The sequence below is a fragment of the Pelodiscus sinensis genome, chromosome 9, assembly GCF_052426305.1.
Source record: "Pelodiscus sinensis isolate ZL-2025 chromosome 9, ASM5242630v1, whole genome shotgun sequence".
NCBI classification, from domain to species: Eukaryota; Metazoa; Chordata; order Testudines; family Trionychidae; genus Pelodiscus; species Pelodiscus sinensis.
The window spans coordinates 51730763-51753011 of NC_143060.1; the positions used below are offsets into that span (position 1 = coordinate 51730763).

Consider the following 22249-nt stretch of genomic DNA (forward strand, 5'->3'; position numbering starts at 1 on the left):
CTAACTTGGAAAAAAAAAAGAATTTTACGTTATGGCACTAAATAAAGAAATACATCTGAAAAATAAACTCATTTATTTAATGATCATCTCATTTTCATATTACTTACTCATCACTACTCTTGCACTGAATATGTATCATTTATCAAATAGAAGTAAAAACCTGTAAGCTTTCTGGCTGCCTTAGGATTTAGTCAAAATGAATGCAAACAATCACGTGGGATTCAGCCAAGCAGTGACGTTAAATTCTGCTCTGTCAGAAGACAGCATCTGTCAAAGCCCACATTTAAACTGCTGCCTGCCTGTGCAGCAGCTGAAGAACTATGGAATGGATTTTATAAACCAAAATCCTTAGTTAAAACTGCTCAAAACCTTTTCAGTTACTGCCTAGCAACAAAGGAAGAAGGGAGGGAGAAGTAAAACCCATTACTGAATGCAGCTGAATCACTATATTCCAGCACTTGCTGCTTAACATTATCACTAGAAATATGGATACTGAGAAGAGAATACAGCACCGCATTGTCCAACAAGGGAAATGCCAGATGTAAAAGCTTCAATGCATCAATTGTCAAGAGCAAAAGAACCCTGATTGGAACACAAGCAAGAACTACTGTTCTTTTGTTTGAAAGATGAACAAAAGACACCAAGACGTGGACACTTATAAGCAAGGAAGGTAACACAGCAACAAGGAGACAGATGGACAGATTGGATACCGTGAAAAGCAATCGCAGGAAGCAGACATTTGGGGAATATGCGCATGTTCAATAACATCTTTTTTGCTGAAGTGATGGCGTGTCAAAACTATTTTCAGGGGGTATAAACCTCTCACCGTAAATGGCCTAAACAAGGAAGGTATGTCTAAATCTTGTGTGTGATATATTCATTCAATTGTCTAGTTCCTTTGCATCCGACAGGTATAGATCATTGCAAACCTATGTTCCCAGTGATAATGTTTCTGTGAACAGTGAAAAGAATTCCAGCAGTTCCTCCCCTAACCCCCCCCCCCCCGAACCTACACAGAACAAATGTCACTACTGCTACTTCTCATTAAATATGTTTCTCACAGTCAATTGAGGATTAAGAGTAAGGAAGAGGAATATCTCTGGCTATTGTACTTGAGAAATAAAACTTAAAAATCTCTTGTTTAAAAATTAATCAGTTAACCATCCTCTCAAACTAGGTCAGATTTAATCCCTATCTGAAGTAATCTTGAAGCCTTGGTAAAATGGCTGTGGCACACATGCTGAATGCCCTGAACCATCAAAACAGACCATGCAGTCAAATTACAGTTAAATGGCATCGTGGATGCTTTTTGCACTTGCTAGTACTCCTGTAGTGCTCTTAAATATAAATAAAATGTCACCAGATTAAATATTATCATCATGCCTAATTCATAACTAAAAACATGCAAAAGCTACCAATAGCACAATTAACTGCTACATTTTCCAAGTAGTGTTAGGCTTTGTGATTCCCCAAAGGAAACCTTAATACACTGTACCACTCAAGATGGTGAGCATATAATTTATATCATGCTATCATTACAAGTTATCTGCTTAATATGCAACACATTGATTGTTTAACTCTGAATATAAAAAGAAGTCATCATGATAAATTGCTTTTCAGTCATTTCCACCTATTATTTAAACTAGGTAATCTTAAAATGCTTTGATAAAAACAGGAATTTCACACTACTATCTTTACTAAAAATAAGATACCTGAATCTAAAGCACTCTTACAGAGCTACAGAATCGACACCGTTATCTACAAAATCTACCAACAAAACATAATAAATTATTAAAGAGCATTATGTAAAAGTGCTTACTTCATCCCAAGCAATTCTAACATCTAATAAAACTAATACAACACTGGACAAAGTTTGCACGTCTAATTTAACAAATATGCAGCAAGATGATGTAACTTTAACACTGAGTGGCACCTAAACAACAAAACGTAACTCCTGTGTGAAATTTTTTCAAAAGTTTAATTTTTTCAGTGTCTATTTTTACAAAATTAACCAACAAATTCTCCCATGACCAATCAATTGTGTGAATTTTGTGATTTAAAGTTATTTGACTTTGACAAGAAAAAGAAGAAGTGTCTGTTTTTGCAAAGAATTAATGCAGTTAACATATCACCACAGATATTAGGCCCTGCATAATGTGCTTTAAAACCCTGCTGCTATTTACCATCAGTATACCAATTCTCAGGCTGCTTTTTCAACTTTTCCCTCTAATTAAAGGTTTGCCTAGAGAGCTAATCAAAATATGAAAATCCAGGATGTATAAACGCAGAGCTGAAACTAATGCTTCAATCTGCAGAGCCATAATTGAGCCCTACTAGAAACAAGAAAGGAAACAAAGGTGGAGGAGAGACCAAAAATAGAACACTCAAAATATGTTCTACAGTTTAACTTTGTTAATTCACAATACATCAACCAATGCACATTCAAGTGTTGAGAAACAAATAGAGCTTTTATAAATAACATGCTTAAAATGCACAGCTGCATACTACAGCTTTCGAAAGGACAAGGTGACTACTCGACCCACTACGTAGATTTAGTTCCACAGGATATGTTAATTCCAAACTTTAAAAAAAACCAATACAGAGCTTAATATTACTGACTGGACAATTAATAAAATAAAGCAGCAGAAAACAAAACCATGAATACTTTTCATAATGCCATTTTAAATGAATATTGCCAATTTTTCACACAGTTAAGAATTAGGCAAATGTTATGGGGGTAATTTGCCATATTTTTTCCAAAAATGTATAAACATTATACTTAGATAAAATTCTTAATTTAACTGCATGTATTTCCAAATGTTTTCAACCACAAGTACAAATGGCAAAACAAAAACATCAAGTTTTAATTTATTCTTCCAGTAAATACTTCTACAACCTTAGAGGATATTTTTAAACATAAGAAATATTATGCAATTTTTGAATATACTATTTTTAATTCTGAAAATGCATGGAAATCAAGAAACATTTTAAGAAATCATCTAATTTATATGAAGTTTTGACAGTAGGCTTCACATAAAGAAATTTAAACAGACCCCAGAAACATGCAGATTCTAAATAAGCTTCAGCTTTTAAAATCCTCTATTTCTACAGTATCCTCTTGTGAAAATTAACTGATTTTTTTCAGAAGCTCATTGTACATTGCACATGAGATATTCTCTGATACCTTCAATTGCCTCTCACTAAAAAATGGGCACACAACAAAAAATTATATCAGTTAAACATTAAAACAATTCTTAATAGTTACGGCTACCAATATTAATTCACTTAAATCATTCACATTTAATAAGGAAGTTGTGATAATGGAATAATTCAGTGTGGCTATTAAGTTACACTGAACTGCAGTTGCTATCCTTTATTCAAGCCTCTCAAAAAACATTTATTTTACTGTCTATTACAGCACATGTAACATATATAATGGAATAACAGTACTGTACCATATATATCCTCACCATCAGGAGCTGTCATTAGATATTAATTGCACTGAGAGATGTTGTCTGAACAGACACATTTGAAATAAAACTGTTATATTTGCTTTTATGTAAATTTTAAAAATTAAACTCACTAATTATTCACATAACCCCCCCCCCACACACACACACACCCCTCCACCCCAGAAGTGCATGAATATGCAGATCAGCTCAAAACTAAAACTTTAAGGATTTATTTCCTTGTACACAGATGTCATTGTAGTAACAATCACATAAGTATTAAACAATTTTATCACAACTGTAAACTCCATGTTACAGGTAAAAACTGTGTGCATTCTAAAATAGTTTTAAAAGCGGTATCAAGAAAAACCTATGAGCCACTAAACAATTTCAACTTCAGACAGAACTACTTCAACTAAGTGGGTTTAAACACTGCATACATTCGAAAATCTAAACAGAGGAGTTTAATGTAGCTGAGCAAATTTTTTACCGTTTCAAAAGCAGAATTTTGCAACTGTATGGTCTTCTCAGATACATTTACATTTTTACAAATCATGGTTAAAATCCCCACTTACTTGCTCCTCCTAGTGGACAAAACTACAGCTTTCATTCAGTAAGATAATACTATTAGCACTGTACCCTATCATTTTGAATGAGTTTTAATCTGCATAAAGAGCAAATCATTTGTCACTTTAAATTCAGTTTGATATATGGCAACTATTAAAATGTCTATAGAAAAAAAATTATTCCAAAAACTTTACATGTGTTTTGGGCACAGACTTGTAGGCTATATATACATATGCATGTATGAGGGTAAGTAAAGATTTTTATACTCTATCCACCGTGTGATTTAATAAATCTGTGTGCCACCTTTTCAAATTACATTTTTACAGTTTAAATCTTGTAATTATCCATGTAACATGTCACTACCTTTTTCAAAATGAAGAATCCAAATATTGGCTTTGGAAGATGATGAAGTAATTAAATAAATTACACATTTACATAAAAAGTGTTTTCCACAGGAATCCTGTAAGATTGGCTTTTTTTTTTTCTCCAAACTCAAAACCCTAGAGTCTAGAAATAAATTAGAACAAATTGAAAATCATGAACAAATTTGTACCATGCAATGAAAGGCTCATTTATGAGATGATATGATCAGCTTTTAATATGCAGCATCATGAAGCTGCCGTATTGACTCTGCTCTTAAATCTCAAAATAAATGTTGAGGAGATGGGAAATGATGCTGGAAAGCTAGTTTAGCAAATTTTCTGTAGTTGCAATTGCTAGTATAATTGCTGTAACAGAAGTATACAAAAAACAGTTTAAAAACAATGAAAGCATTAAAACTAATCTGTGAATTACTATAAAAATTGAGAGGTTGCTGTTTAATATAAACAACTAAAATCACTATGACTAATCAATTACATATTTAATTTTAAAATTAACCCCAGACAATTCAGGTAAGGAAATTTTTTACTCACTGTGGAACGAAAGGTTAAAGGTGAGTCAAAGATTAAAAAAAAGCATTTACTATTTGTTTCTGAGGCCTGTACAGTAAAAGTGTTGGACCCCAAACATTAATTTTGATGGGTACGGCTTCTCATTGAGTTTTTTAGCACAGTAGAGGCCAATGGAAACATACCAAGCAGTATACTGTGACAAACAGAACTAAACTATAATCAACCTTGCACCATCTATCCCGATACCCAAACATGAACATTTTACAAAAAGGGCCTCTAATTGATGCATACTAATCACTGAATGTCAAATCAATGTCAATTAATGCCAATAAATCTTCCCATCTGGTATCAAGGCCTTTTCATTTGGTCTCTCTTAACCATAGAACAGTTTTACATTTACTCTACATAGAGCTGATTTAAGTTCAGACTTTCTTGTCCAGAGTTGAACAAGCGACTTATTATACAGCGGAAATGAGAAGACAAAACAAAGATTTATAATTAATTAAGTGCTATGCTTTCCCCCCAAATGCTAATGAATTGAGTACATTTTAACAAAAAATTAAGTTTGCCTTTAAGTGTGGAATTCAAGTTTCTGTTTACTAGATAATTACACTGGGACTAATACTTTATTAAAATTCCAATGTTATTTGTTTCTTATTTCTCATTGTAACATTCATTATAAATCCCCTGATTTTTAAAGTGAATTGTAAAAGGTTATTTTTTTCACCTTTGCAGCAGAGCGACCTATGTGCAGAGCATTACTCCAGGTGAATATAAAAAGATGAATACCAAAGAATAGCAGTGGATTAAAAAGGAAAGAAGGAAAAATTTTGTTCAACTGTTATCTCGCATTCCCTTGTTGGATACATACAACATGCTTCAGTGGAGAAGACGACACTGCTGTTTTGCAAAAATGACGTGGAATACCAAAAGGTCTCTGTTTCGCACCCATCTTATTGGCCTGCTTTCTCTCGTGTTTCTTTTTGCTATGTTTCTGTTCTTTAATCATCATGACTGGCTGCCAGGCAGAGCTGGATTCAAAGAAAATCCTGTGGCTTACACTATTCGAGGATTTAGGTCTACAAAAAGCGAGACAAACCATAGCTCTCTGAGGAACATTTTGAAGGATACAATCCCTCAGACTCTTAGGCCTCAGACAGTCACTAATTCCAACAACACTGACCTGTCACCACAAGGAGTAACTGGCTTAGAGAATACACTCAGTGCCAATGGAAGTATTTACAATGAAAAAGGTACCGGACATCCAACTTCATATCATTTTAAGTATATAATAAATGAGCCTGAAAAATGCCAGGAGAAGAGTCCTTTTCTAATACTACTTATAGCTGCAGAACCAGGCCAAGTGGAAGCTAGACAAGCTATTCGGCAAACGTGGGGTAATGAAAGCCTGGCACCGGGTATTCAAATTGTTCGCATTTTTTTGCTGGGTTTAAGCATTAAACTAAATGGATACCTTCAACGTACCATATTGGAGGAAAGCAGACAGTATCATGATGTTATTCAACAAGAATATTTAGATACTTACTATAACTTAACCATCAAAACTCTTATGGGGATGAACTGGGTTGCCACCTACTGTCCAAATGTTCCCTATGTTATGAAAACTGATAGCGATATGTTTGTCAATACTGAGTATTTAATACATAAGCTTCTGAAGCCAGAATTGCCACCAAGACACAAATATTTTACCGGTTACCTAATGAGAGGGTATGCACCTAATAGGAACAAGGATAGCAAGTGGTATATGCCACCTGATCTGTATCCAAGTGAGCGTTACCCTGTATTCTGCTCAGGGACTGGTTATGTTTTCTCTGGAGATTTGGCAGAAAAGATATTTAAAGTCTCCTTAAGTATCAGACGCCTGCACTTAGAGGATGTATATGTGGGGATCTGTCTTGCCAAGTTGCGAATTGACCCTATGCCTCCGCCCAATGAGTTTGTCTTCAATCACTGGCGAGTTTCTTATTCCAGTTGTAAATATAGCCACCTAATTACCTCCCATCAGTTCCAGCCTAGTGAACTGATCAAATACTGGAACCACTTACAACAAAATAAGCACAATGCCTGTGCCAATGCAGCAAAAGAAAAAGCTGGCAGATATCGCCATCGTAAACTGCATTAAAAAGGACAATACTCCATCTATAAAAAATATCCCATGTGCAATTTGTAAATATTGCTGAAAGCATGTACAGTGAAAAACGGATGAGCTTAATGGGACAGTCTTTATTTAAGCCCTCATCACTTAATGGAGTTTGAAAATTATTTTTTTAATTTTAGAAAAATATAATTCTTGACAATAGTAATATTATGAAACTATAACCAAAAGGTTTCCCAAACAAATTTGAGGAAAGAGAGATGGTATACAAGGATTTTTCGTGTTAACGTGCAATAATAAGCATGCACACTTTGGTGGTACAATTGCTATTTTATGTGCCAATAAAATATAAACGAGCATATTTTCCACATTAAATTATTGCAATTTTTTAAGAAGTGCACACATTGCTCTAATTCAAAAAATTCTTTCCTCTGAAGTCATTAATGATTTCATTGTTGTCTAGAACTGTTATAAATAAAACTATCCGAGTCAAATTACAGAAATTTTGCAAGTTTAAAAAGTTCTTCCCTAACTTCAGAACCATATTAAAAAGTGATTATACTAAACTCTTATCGCCTGTGAAAGCTGCATAATGTGACTGTTATAATTTGAGAAGATGCTATCAATGCATTTTAAAGCATTGAGCACATATTTGACTACAGTACAACAAACAAAACCCACATAGAAGACTGCTATTTTGCCATATGCCAGCTTGTAAAGTGAACTGAATTTTAGATTAAAGTTTACATTGAAGTAACCTTCAATAACTTCTCAAACTCTACATCGGGGTAGGAAAATGATGGCCTGTGAGCCACATCCTGCCTGCTAGCCATTTTAATCTAGCCCGCAAGCTCCCACTGGGAAGCAGAGTCTGAGGCTTGCCTTGTTCCGCATGGCTCCATGTCTCCCCTCCGACTCCGATGCACAGAAGCATCCACAGCCAGAGGACTCCATGCGCTGTCCCTCTCCCCTCCCCCCCCACACACACACTCCCGCCCCAAGCACAGTTCCCACAGCTCCCATTGGCTGGAACCTCAGAGTGGGAACTGCAGGGATGGCATCTGTGGATGGGACAGTGGAGGGGAGCACACAGAGTTGCCTAGTTGTACCTTCATGTGGGAGCAGGCCAAAACAGGGATGTGCTCCTGCTTCCAGGAGCTGCGTGAGGAGGTAAGCACAGCCTGGAGCTTGCACCCCTGAGCTTTCCCCCTGCCCTTCAACCCTCTGCCCTAGCCCTGATCCCTCTCTTGCATCCTAATTCCACAGTCCCAGCCTATATGCTCTCCTGCATCTTAAGTCCCTGCATCCCTCTGACTCTCCTAGCCAGAACCATCACACAACAAGCCCCATGCTCCAAACTCCTGGCCTAGCCCAAAGACACCCCCCCCCCAAATCCCTCTGTCCTAGCCTGTAGTTCCCTTCAGCATGCGAAACCCCTCATCACCAGCCCCACCCCAAAGTTCTCTCGCACACACTCCAACCATCTACCCCAGCCTGGAGCCCCCTCCCACATGCTAAACTCATTTCTGGTCCCACCAGAGCCCGCATCTCTGGCCAAAGTGCTCACTCAGTCCTACACTGCAACCCCAATTTACATACCCTGATGTGGCTCCCAGGCCAAGAAGTTTTTTCCATCCCTGCTCTAAATTATATTCTGAGGATTATATCACAATTTTTATGCCAAAGAGCATCCTGGACCTAATGCAAGTCCACTATAATCTGCTATTGCACTTACTTTTCTAGAGGGATCTAAACGCGTATGAACAATGAAAAACTCAAAGCCTTTGATCTGATTTGAAAAATGGGAGGGGTTGAAGATTACAGTTCTCCTCCCCTCTCAAAAATACTATTAACGAAGTGAAAGTTGTCATTTGAGCAAGGGATGGTATGGAAGTGATAATTTAGCACTGACATTTCTGGATAGTAAGGTTGTCTACAACAATAAAAACCACCCACAAGCACAACAATACATAAAAGTCATTCCTGTGGTCAACCGAAAATAAAAGGCAAAAGACGTAGACTTATCTAGGGGTGGGGGACCTTTTGGGAGAGAGACATTCCCAGGGCACAGAGCCTTGAGGGGGTCCAGGCTAGTAGACATGTGCTTCAGTCCCATTGGAGAATGGCGGGGGGGTGTCCCAAGCCTCAGGGGCTGCATCCAGTCCACAGGCCTTAGCTTCCCCACCCCTGACTTATACTTACAATTTCCACTCTACCAATGTGCATATTTAGAAAGCTTGGTGGTTCCGATTAGGTTACTTCCTACAAATGCTAAATATACTAGGTCACTACTTGTCATAGTGCCAGATTTACAACCATGTATCTTTGATTTGGTAGAAAAATCATCCTGCAATCTGTTAGTATCTTTTTTTGGGGGAGAGGGGAGAGAATGCTTGACACATTAGGGTAATAGTTATGTGATTTACTTTTATTCTATGGTCACTTAAACCTTCCTTTTTCAATTAACCAGTTTCTGCATTACCCAAGGGTTCTCCAGTTGTTTCCAATGTTTACTGCCCTGGGTTTTCAAACTATAACACAACAGCAGCATTTATGTTTTGGTTAGTCTTCAGGTAATAATGGAAACAGATTATGAGTCCACTACAGATGCGGTTTACTCTTAGCAATCTTTGATCACAAGGCAAGTACTAGTAGGTATAAAAAAGCCGCATTACAGTGGTTGTGCTTTTTCCCTCCCAGGTAATACAGAACTCCTGCATAATATGAGCCATTAGATCACATTTTAAAGGTCCTGCTGTAGTCTAACTTACACCTTTCTGTATTCCATCTAACTTACTCAAATGGGACCACAATCAGCGTTCCCTGTTAAGCTGTGCACTTGTGCGGTCACTTGAGATTCAAATGCCACCCAGCTCATTAGCAAACTATGCACAGTTAGCTAGATTTTTGTTTGTTTCTACTGGGTGGCACACATTCACACATGCCTCAGTGCATATAAAAATAGTTCACACAGAAAAAAAATCAGTGAATGTAAAAGATGAGAGAGCTCATTGACCACAGCCATAGTATGAGAAAACTTTCGAAGTATTACATAAATAAATAAAATCTTTTTTTTCCAGGCCAGTAGGAAAAAATCTTGAGTAGTCTGTTATTTGTATGAGTGTGGAAATACTGTTTGCATTAAGTGAAAGCTACACTGAAGAAAGAAATCTCATCTAGTTCAGAAAACGATGATGTTCATAGCCATTCACTCCACATGTACATGAAGGTGACTAAGGGAAAGACTTTGGCTGCTTTACCACTGTGCCAATTCCCATTTTTGGTTTTCCTTCAAATTCAGATCTAACCATTTGCTTTCCAGTTGATATTTGTCAGAGATGACATTCTGAATGAAAGCTAGTCAGCTTAAGCTTAATGTAGGCAAAATTGAAACAACACTGCTGGTTACTGGGAAGACATCTGGAGAAGCGGTTGGGGATGATTGTGTCCTCTGTTAAGGATGTAAACTGTTCCTTGATTATGGGTGATACTATTATGGCTTCTTAATGCATCCAATAACGCGCCCCTCATCTTCAGTTAAAAGAACAATGGCTCAAAATGCCTTCCAGCTGACCCAAAGAATACAGCCCTTCCCTTTGGAGTAGGACTTCAATGCTTAGCCATGCTTTTGGCATGTCCAGTCTGGACCACTGTAATGTACTTTTTAATCTCAATTATTCAAAAGTCTTGACTAATCCAGAATATTGTTTAACAATTGTGAACAAGAAATACACAGCACATTACATCTGTATTGGAATTCTGCTTACTGAAGGGTAATCCAAGGGGTTAAACCCTGTGTGGCTTGGCACTTGAACTCTTGGGTTTGGCAGCAAGGTATCCTCTAACACACTCAACTTCAGGGCTCATTCCTCTTTAAAATTTGCCAGTTTGTAAGTATTTTAGGAAGATTGCAATATCTATCAGTTTAGTCTGGCACTGTAACTGGCAGAGGATGTGTTAGCCTTCAGGTGCATTGTGTGTGTGAAGAAAAACTGCTTAGTTTTATAAGCCATATTCTCAGTCCATCATATAGTTTTTAAAAATTTGTATTAGTGCCTATGGGTAATTTGAAGGCACTTTATAAATACAAAAATAAATATTTGGACTACTAACAAAATAGACAGTCTGCTGAAGTCTTTTTGCCCCAACAGTTGTTCAGAACCAACTTTAAGAAGCAAAGGGAACCTTGTACACCAAAAGACTATTTCAGGATAAAGTAGTACAAGTTTTCTCTTGCTAAAACACAAAAAATGCTTTCATTTGTCTATATCGTGTTTAGACACCACTGATTTTCTGCTCACACTAGTACAAAATAAATAATTAGCTCATGATTACAACAACACATCCGCAATTTATGCTACAAATCCTTGACTTTGTAATTTTTCATTTACAATATCGTCTTCATTAGAAAATAATATTTTGAGTTTTATATTGTCACTTTCCCAAACTAAGATGGAAAGAAACTAGATTTTCCATAAAAATAGTTTGAGCATTTGGGCTAAAGATAAACTACTTGTTCAGAGGCATGTTCCTATACCACATCTGTACTCACATTCTGTACCTACCACTCAATATATACCTCAACTGCCAACATTAAATTAAATATTTTCATTTATCTATTTGGTTGGTTGTAAGCTGAGAAAAAGAACAAACTGAATCTAATTATAAAATGATATTGTCAAGAGTGTTTAAGGGATAGGAATAGAATAAAGAGTATTCTTCAATTATAAGAACGAGTCAGTGAGTTAATTGCAGGGAAATTTCATTGTTTTGGACTTCCCTGGTCCAGCACCCTCAGGACCTGACTGATCCCGGATGAGGGATTTTTTCCAGATAAGAGAGGTCACTTCCGGCCCCCCTACTGCCAGTCCCTGGGCTTCCTGGCTTCCCCACCCCACAGCCCAGCTGAGTTGCATGCTGGCTCCCGCAACCCAGCTGAACCGTGTGCCCCCTCGCAGCTCAGATGAGCCATGCGCCAGCTCCTCCCCACCACGCTCCACCCAACTAAGCTGCACACCGGCTCCTGAGCCCTTACTCCCCTGCAACTCGCTGGAACTCTCTGATCTGGAACATCCGGGGTCATGCAAGATCATACATATTGCTAGACAAGAGAATGCCAGATTTTAGAGGTGCAACCAGTACTTCCTTGACGAAAAAGAGAATATACAAAATAACCATGAGATATCCAGAAAATGACTTTTTAAAAGATAGACAGTATATCTGTTCAACGTGCATCTTCAGCTAAGAAAGTGAGCTAGGTATTTTGCCAGTTCAAATATCAATGCCCCTTTCCATGGAAAAATGAGGTCTTATAACTAACCACATAGAGATGGGAGACAGGACCAATTCTGCTAGATTTTCTGTGCGATCTTGGGTCAGTCAGTCAGTCAGACAGACAGAGAGTCAGTCAGTCAGTCAGACAATATAAGGAAAGAAATACTTCCCAGACTAGAGTGATTTTGGGGGGAGAAATTCAATGTGTATAGGATACTTCTGAGATGTAAATGGAAAATACCATTTACAAATAGCAAATTGTTAACTAGTTCAAAGTTATTAACTCAACTTTGCACCTTCAACATACCATCTGTTCTGTTATTAAATACTGGTAAATCGTTCGGAATCCTACTTCAAGCTAGGAATGTTAAAATGTGTTCAAGTTTGTAAACGTGTAATGCCAGGTGGCTCCATAGGAAATGGTACATGTGGGGAGGCAGCTTAAAAGCTGGCTCCCCACGAGCACTGGCTTCCACCTGCTTGTCTCTGTTTTATATTTCCTTTAGGGCATATCTACACCACAGATTTAAGTCAAACTATGTTAAATCAACTTACAGCTGCCACAGTAACTATTTTAGTGGCTGATGTGCATGTTCTCCTCTTTCTGCCAGTGGTGTGCATCACCACCAGGAGCACTTCTACTGACTGAAGGGAACAGGGTGGGGGCTGAAAGTGAGGGCAGGTTTTGTGCAGTTCCCTGCTGGGAGCAGAGGTGTAGTCACTGAGGCTTGCTGCCTTTTAGCAAGGAGTCCTGAAGTTGACAAGACAGCCAAGAGCCAATGTAAGTAACTCTGGCTAGGTCTACACTGCACCATAGGTCGAAATAAGATATGCAATTTGAGCTATGCAAATTGCGTACCTTATTCTGATCTTATTTTGAAATAGCTTATTTTGTCATTTGGTACTTGTCTACACAGCGCCAGATTTCAAAATAACCCACTATTCTGAAATGTCCCTTACTCCTCGTGGAACGTCAAAATATAGTCATGCTAAACTATGCACTATATTTCAGTATCCCTACTATTTCTAAGGATTTTTATCTTTAAAATAATGTAAAAGTGCAGCTAAAAAAATCCTTACTCTGAAAGGTCTCTTCTTCCTGACCTATTTTCCTGATGTGCCCCAGCCCACACAACCTTCAAACATGAACCAGTATGAAATAGTTGAAGAAACTAATAATGAAATTAATATTTACAGCTATAAGTAATTAAAAGCTATGTGAAAACTTGAGTGTAAAGGAGGTAATAACGCAATACAAAAACACCAATTCACTTCACATTTCATGTTAAGGATAAATACTGATGTATAACTGAATCCATAACTCAGCTATAGTTTTTTTTTTTTAATAATTACAACAAAAGTACATTTGCTAAACTCAGAAAACATCAAAATACATAATTAAGAAAAGCAACATATGTCACGTACAAATATTGTGTCACTTTAAAACTGCATCTTATTTAGCCACAGGCCAAGGGATGCAAGACAATTGCAGTAATTGAAGCTATGCTATTGGACCTTAGATGTTACTAGTAGAAGACAGCCCAAAGCAAAATTTACAAGGATAGTGACTCAGATACAACATCCTCCAAAATAGTCTATTTCAACTGGTATGTGCTAATGCCTTGCAGGACTAAAGTAACTCAGGTCTGTAAGCCATACTTTAGCAACGTAGCATTTATTGTGCTATGGCAGGTCAGCTTCTTACCTAGACAATTGATCGTCACTGTCTATTTTTCCCTGATAAACTATTAACATATGCATCAAGCCAGCTGTGCAATGATTTAGAAAAGAGGCAAAGAAGGCAAGAATGCCACTTTTACTCTTTATAGAAGACACAAAGTTACAGGAGTAAGGAAGAGAAATAGCCGACCTGAGTATCTAAGTTACAAGACAATCTAATTGTTAGGCTAAAAGATGAAATCATCAGGCACTATGGATGAGGCAGCAAACTCAATACTATATTCAGGGTAAAAAAAAATAGGACACGATTCTAAATGTTAAGAATTTTTTTTAAAAAAATGTTCAACTAGAAAACAATGGTTGAATCTATAGCTTGAAAGCCACACACAGCTGTCCATTGTGAAAGAAAAATTACAAAGTTGGGGATAAATCAATTTGTGCGCCAAAATTTCAGTTACAAAGCATGCTTTTTAACAGCTATACCTAGATCAGAGGCAATTCTACAGAAAGTGACATGAAAGCATATCATCAGGTCACTAACTCCAGAGGTAATGTTTTCCACAGATGGCTGTCAACAAATACTCAAAACAAACAAATGAAAAATAGATCTGACTTATCTAAAATGTAATTAGTTTCATTTACCATGAAATTATTAATTACTGTTCTCTTTTGATTAGTGCAGTTATAAATGAGAACTATCCTGGCTACAGAATGGCACCTTCCTTTCACAGTTAAATGATTACAAAAGGATTCCGCTGAACATGGCTATAGATAACACTACCATGTTGCCTTCCTGGTATTACCATGGCAACAGTTACAAGAGCTCTCTCCTAAGATTTAAATCTGGCAGTTTCACAGCAACACTAACTGAACTATGATGATGCTGTATTTTGCTTTGTGAGCCAACTTCTCAAACCACAATATATTAACCATTTTCATCACACTTTTCAAGAACTAACTCTTCGTCAGAGTACTCCAAATATACTCTTGAATGACTTAATTTAAGAAAGTCACTCCAGCATAGGAAACACTCGTGGCTATGCCTTTATGTAATCTCAAAGATTCCAACTAAACCAACTTAACTAAATGTTAAGTTTTGTTGGTGTAAAGTTGCAGTCAATACAGTTAAAGTCATTAATAGATTTTCCTCTCAAAGGGTTATACTCTTGGAATCACTGATCAACAAAGTAATACAAATGTTTGACAAAGGAATGTCTAAATAGAAAATAGAATTTCTGTGTATACTAGAGCTTTCATGTGCACAGCCCAAAACTCCAGTCATCTGAAGGAGTGGGCTGTGTCCGTGAAAGCTCATGATACCCATCTACATGTTTGTTAGTCTATAAAGTGCTACCAGACCATTTGTTGTTTTTAAGTTTACCCTGTACAGACTAACTTGGCTATCCCCTGAAGCTTGTGCATACTAGGGATATCAACATATAGACAACATGATTAACTGATAAACCTGGCCTTATTGGTTAATCCTGTTGACTACACCCCCATCACTCTCCCCCCCACACACACACACTTACTGCCTTTGTATACAGAGGCAGCAGCGTGGGTGACAGCTGGGAGTTGGCCTGCACAGGGAGCTGGTTTTTAATAGACAGGCGGCAGCATGGGGTGGCGGGGGCTCCCCTGGATCTGCTGGCCCTGCCTCGGGGGACTATCGAATAGTGTAACTACTAAAATTTGATGCGGTTACATGGCTATTCAATTACACGCCAATATCCCTAGCATATACTTCTGTGTATACTTGCAAAAAAAAAAAAATCACTTGACAGAGGAAGAGGATAGTAGGGATGTGAATGGTTAACTGGTGCGGGCTGAAGCAGCTCCCTACCCGCCATGGGCAGGGGACTGCGCCAGCTCTGTGGGGTCTGCTGCGGGTATGGGTTGCTCCAGACCAGCCAAAGTAGCACTTGTCCGCAGCATACCTGGGTTTGGCCCGCCATGGACAGAGGCTGCTCTGGTTGGGCTGGAATGCTCCCACCCATGGCAAGAGGCCTGCTCCAGCCCGGCTGTAGAGGGAGAAAGTGGGGGGGGCACTCCAGCCCAGTCTTTATCCCCATTTAATCAGTTAACTAGTTAAACATTATTATAAACATTGTTTAACTGGTTAAACAGGATTTTACATCCCTAGGGATAGATATACAATCCTTTCAGCTCCTGATTTGTATGCGTAACTACTATTTTCCACAGGAAGTATAACATAGTAAAGCAAAAGACAAACACTGTGGAAAGAACCATCTGAGAGTTACTAAAGTTATGTCAAATGTTCGTACTTCCACTTATTACAAATGACAGTCTTCTTATAGGCATCCCTCTAAAGTCCACCTAGACGTTGATTTTTGTAGAGTTAAAAATTTAACTATTATCTAAGCCTGTAGAAAAACTATTTTAACTATCAATTTTGAATAATGTAAAGCATTTCTGTTCTTAGTTTTCTTTCATGTAGAAGAAAGTAGCATTTTTATGTTCCAATACATTAAAGTAACAATGTTATAGTTCATATGTATTCTTAGCATTACTTAATTCAGATGCCAAACTGTAAGTCAATGTTAAATATACAGCTTAGAGGACAACTGACGCTTGCTGCTGAATAAAAAAAGTTGTAAAGCTTATTCTGTAAATATATGGATACATATAAAATTAAATTTCTCTTGAAATGAGAGATCTAAAAGTAAATATTCTCTGATAATTCTGAATTAACGTAACCAGGACTTTTCAGTATTTTTAGTTATGAGATAGTATCTTTTGTATATGCTTTTAAAATCTATTTCACCATCCAAAATACAAAAAAGAATTTAAAAATGCTACTTTGTTTTAGAAATGTATCTGTTAAAATATTAGGAGTTTAAAAGTTAACTCTTTTCTTCTCTGCCTCCCCAACATATGAAAGGTTGAAAATTAATTACACAGTATGATCACAAATCCATTAAAGCATAATCCAATATTGATGCTCACAAACACTGAAGTTAAGACTGATGTCATTTGTTCAAGTTTAAAATGGCACAAAAGTTTCTATCATTTTTAACATTGAGGTTTTTCAGAATTGGTGAATCATTTGTCTTGCTTTCACAGACGATATGCTTTCTACATCCAATAAGACGTGATTTTCTGTGTAATCAACTGTGAAGAATGATGTTGCAAACAAACCTGTTATGTCCAACTTTCATTAGCATCAGAACAAAAATCAAGCAAAGGAAATGAGAGCTCAATTAAAAATTGCAGGATTGAAATCTGAGTATAGAATAAGTATTGGCATGTTCATTATCAACATACCAGATGGGACTACCACCATATTTTTTTCCTTTAAACCGATACCTCACTTTCTATTCCTATAGCCAAATGAATACAGTTACTTATTGTCTGAATTTTGCACTAAGAGCAGAATGGAAAAGTTTGTAACAAAATGTATTTTTTTAGATGAACAGAAGGAAAGATGAGGAAAAGTATTTTCTAAATATTGCTTCCTCATTTTTCCTTCAGTTCATCTAAAAAAAATCTGTGCACACTTGGTAATTATAATATTTTCAGAGAAATCTGCAAACCGTTTTTCAAAAAAAGTCTGATTTTATTGCATAAAAAGTTTGTCTCAGATATCCAAATAATATAGTTATACCTGCACCTCAGAACTTCTAAGTCTAGAAATGAAAGGAATATGTGAAATCTAACATGAAGCATTTTCCACTAAAAAAAATTTTATACCACCCTTCATTAGGGATGTGAAATGGTTAACCAGCAGGGGCTGTAGCAGCCTCTACCCACTGCTGGTAGGGGGAACCTTCAGCCCGGCAGGGCCATTGGGGTGCACTCCAGCCCCTCATTTAAGTAGTTATATGGTTAAACATAATGTTTAGCTGTTAACTAAGTAAATGGGATTTCACCTCCCTACCTCCTATTTTGCCAAACTTCACATCAAAACTTTGGTTTACACAAGTAACTGAAGTCAGTGTAACTATGTCATGCAGGTGTATTGAAAATCCAAAACCTGAGAGATGAAGTTAAGCGGATCCAGCTATGGATGTAGTAGTGTAGACCAGGGCTACTCAACATGCGGCCCACAGCCCATTTATTTGAGGCCCATGGTGTGGTTTGGGTTTACACGTGGCTCAACACACGGCCTGTGGGTGGGAGCCAAAACAAAAAAGTAGTCAATATAATGGTCTTCTGTTGAAATGTGTTTTAGTACTTAAATTCGTGGACTGTCATTGCTCATTAAAAGTGCTGTCATATGGAAATCGAGTAAATATTTCATTTTATTAATATCAGCAGAAGTGACTTAAATGGGGCCTGTGTGTTGTGTAGTCTTGCCTTAATCTTTGTATTCATGCCCATCGTGTGAATTAAGCTATTTGCATATATATTGGCATGTGTATGCAACCACACTTAAGTTATAGCCCTCAACATGTGCTGTGGGTATGAGTGTAGCCCCTGGGGCCTTCAAAGTTGAGTTGCCCTGGTTTAGTCGATTAACCAATACGCAAAAGCTTATAGGTTAATGCTATAGACTACACACATTTTCCCCATTTCCCAGTACATTTTTAGCAGGCTGGTCAGCAGCCCGGCTCAGTATGGCTTGCACCGGGTCCAGAACCTACCCTCACTGTGGCCCTGCATTTCAAGTGTATTAGGAGCCAGGTGGGCAGGCAGTGCAGCTCAGTTTCCACTGGCACCATGTCCGGGAGCTCAGACTGCTCCCCCCGGTTGGACAGGGGCTGCTGCCACCCCCAGGCAGCTGCTTCTATCAGAGGCAGCAGCACAGGGCAACAGGCAGCCGGTCTGCAAGGGAAGCTGGTTTTAAACTAGCTCCCCTCATGGACTGGCACCCTGCACTGCTGCCTCTATATCTATATGGAGTGGCAGGGAGCTCCTCAGGAGTGGAGCCAGAGTGCACTGGCTGCTGGCCCTGCCCCTGGGGACTACAGATAGTCAAGTAACTAATAAGAGTTCATGAGGTTAATTGACTATTCAATTAACCAATATTTAACATCCCTAGACCCAGTTCCTAGTAAGAGCCATGTTGTTTGGAGGGTCTCTCTTGTCAACATACCTCCCACCTCTCAGGGAGTTAAGAGTACCCATCTCAATGGGAGAAACAATCCCATCAGCATAAGCAGAGTCTTCATTGAAGCACTACTATATTTTAAGTGTAAAGAAGCCAAAAGGCATGTGAACAAACACCCTCATAAACAATATGCACATTTTGGGGGTATTTTTAAGGATTCAAAATATTTGCTTCATCATTCTGAATGCACTGAGATTTGCCCTTAAAGAATAAATAAATATAAAAACAATACAATACATTCTCTACTGAGAATTTTCAAGTAAACCTTAATTAGTTTATTAACTGAACACATTAAAAAATAACTATTAAGTTTAAGTTTCAGAGCTAAAACTCACTCAACAATAGACACTTGCAAAAAAAGACCTTTTCCAGTGTTGAGCCAACAAAATGGCTGTGCCAGTACAAACCCCTAAGCTAGAAACCATTTACACTGGTGCCCTGCGATTGGCACATATGCAGCCTACCTTACTTCCAAATCAAGGTAAACTACCCCAATATAAATAACTGCTACAATAGCAGCTGAAGTACCAATGCAGACAGTGCTTACAGCATGTGCTGTGTTTCCAATTCATTATGTGTACATTTTTAATAGTGGTCAGTTTCCACTAATATATTATTTGTGGTGCAGTTTGTTTGTTTGCCAAATATATTTTACAATTAACATCGAACCGCTGTCAGATCTAGGAGGGTGTTTTTTAAATAGAGAATGGGCTCGACAAGATATTTCCATAATCATACACTGGAAGCAAACATGGAAGTGTTTATCAAAACAACTGTCTTATAGTCCAGCAAGTGATTCAGTTGTCTTCTGGACATTAGAAAGTCTACTGGAGTGGAGTGCCTCTCCTCTGGCTTTCATTCAAACTTCATGCCTACTTCCCCACTCTGACCTCAGCTACTCTCCCCATCTCCCCCAACTACCCCTTGTCTCTGATGCCCCCCAATTTATTTTCTACTGGTAAACCACAAAAATGTTATACCTAAAAATGTATGTGCTTATAACTTCTGCATATTTAAAACATCCTGGGTATGAAAATGTTAGTAATCTTCAAAGAGCTTTAATTTATCTTAAGACTGCAAACCTGCCCCCCTCCCCCGCCAAAAAAAACCCCACCACGGACAAACATTTTCTTCCCTCTTCTTTGCAAGATTCCGCCCCTAAGAGATTCCTAGCTCCCCCAGAGACAGTCAGACAGACAGACAGACACAGACACACACACAGACTTACTTTCTTTGACATCTATTCAGAACACACAGGCTGCCTAAGTATTTCTGATTAACTCCATCTTATAGCTCTCACAGGTAAGGTTGGAGCTGGTACACGCGAGAAGCAGGCTTTCAATCAGAGGCAGGTGCTCCACAGCACGAAGAGGGCGAGGGGGGAGGCAGCTCCACGGAGCTGGCTCCCTACATGTATCAGCTCCTGCCTGCCCGTCATAGAAAGCCAGCTCCCACCTGACCCACCTTCACCCTCTGTGCTTCTGTCTCTATCAAAGGCAGCAATGTGGGGGTAGAGGAACAGGTGACTCCACAGGATCTGGTGCACGTGGGAAGCCGATTTGAAAGCCAGCTCCCTACAAGCAACAGATTCCACCTATATCTGTTTCTAAGTTCCATAAAATTCTAGTCAGGTTTCCCCAACGTATAAACTATTAAAAGTTACCATCTTATTCTTCTCAGTTGTGTTCCTGAGGAAGTTCTGGCAGCCTACAACAGAATCAACCACGAACATTCTAAAATCAACAATGCCAAAGCAGCAGCACACTCAGCTCACCGAGAATGCCTGGGAACTACTGAAGCAACTATAATGGGGATATGGTGGAGAGAGAGACAGGAAAGGTCTAGATCAGATCCACATACTTCAGATCTAGTATATGGCCTTCAAATCCCATCCTACTCCCTAGGAACAACACATGGAGAAGCATGGCCCCATGCCCCAGGGGGAATTGAAAAAAGCAAGAGGTAGGCCAGGCTCCTTGTGATCATATCTGAAACCGTAGGGAAGAGGGGGAGGGAGAAATAACAGCCTTCTCCTGCTGTCTGCTAATGTAGTTGGACCTGTAGCTTAAACATAAGGGCTACGTCTAGACTGGTATGATTTTCCACAAATGCTTTTAACGGAAAAGTTTTCCATTAAAAGCATTTGCAGAAAAGAGCGTCTAGATTGGCACGGGCGTTTTTCCGCAAAAGCACTTTTTGCGGAAAAGTGTCCGTGCCAATCTAGACGCATTTTTCCGCAAAAAAGCCCCGATCACCATTTTCGCTACCAGGGCTTTTTTGCACAAAACAAATCTGAGCTGTCTACACTGGCCCTTTTGCACAAAAGCTTTGCGCAATCTGGAGCAGCATAGTATTTCTGAAAGAAGCACTGATTTCAGACAGTACGAAGTCAGTGTTCTTGCAGAAATTCAAGCGGCCAGTGTAGACAGCTGGCAAGCTTTTCCCACAGCCAAGAAGTTCATACAGTAGAGGTGACTTCAGTATTCAATTCTTTCCTGAAAGTATGTGATGGTAATTGTTAAGTGTCAGAGAGTATAAAAAAACAGTAATAAATCATTGAGGTCTCAACATAATCTTGCATATATTCTCTTGAATATTCATATAGCCATATCTGAGAAAGTGTTCAGACATCCCTATACTAACAACCTCTGTTTAATGAGTGAGAGAAATGCTTGATTTGTTCATCTGGAAGAGAATGTGAGAAGTGTTTCCTTTAAGCTGCACAACTTCACAAGTGATTATCAGCCCCACCCAGTCAGTCAGCTCCCTGCAGGGAGCCCTGAGCCAGTCTGTGGATTCCACACAAGACATTCAGGCAGCAGCATGGAGCACAGGATGGAGAAGGAGGAGAATGGTCAGCAGGTGAGTGGCGCAATCGAGAAACAAGAACTTTTTGTAACTGGAGACAATCTACTCATCCTAGGACATTTCACAGGAGGTCAGTATTGGCTAGCAGCATCAACAACACTTCCACTGCTTACCGGGCGGTTAGAGGACATTTAGGGGGTTAAATTAGAGCTAAATAATAGTACAGAACACTGAGAGCTAAGGCTGTAAACAAACTTTATGGGACCATGGAAAACTTGGCCAGATGCATGGAAAGTGGACATCTGGCTAACTAAAATAATTCCGGAAGACGGATGTTTCTGGACAAGGAGTATTGTCCAGAACTGATCCTGAGAAGAAGACTTCTGGTGAG

The 22249-nt window shown here is 38.5% G+C and overlaps 2 protein-coding genes across 2 annotated transcripts in view; one reads left to right on the forward strand and one right to left on the reverse strand.

Moving 5' to 3' along the window:
- Window positions 1–22249, reverse strand: part of CDC73 (cell division cycle 73) — a 163262-nt gene that overhangs the window by 70084 nt on the left and 70929 nt on the right. The window lies entirely within an intron of this gene.
- B3GALT2 (beta-1,3-galactosyltransferase 2) lies at window positions 293–7700 on the forward strand. The gene is made up of 2 exons (XM_006129147.5): window positions 293–849; window positions 5645–7700. The coding sequence occupies exon 2, from the start codon at window positions 5784–5786 to the stop codon at window positions 7050–7052; it is 1269 nt and encodes a 422-aa protein (XP_006129209.1). The 5' UTR covers window positions 293–849; window positions 5645–5783; the 3' UTR covers window positions 7053–7700.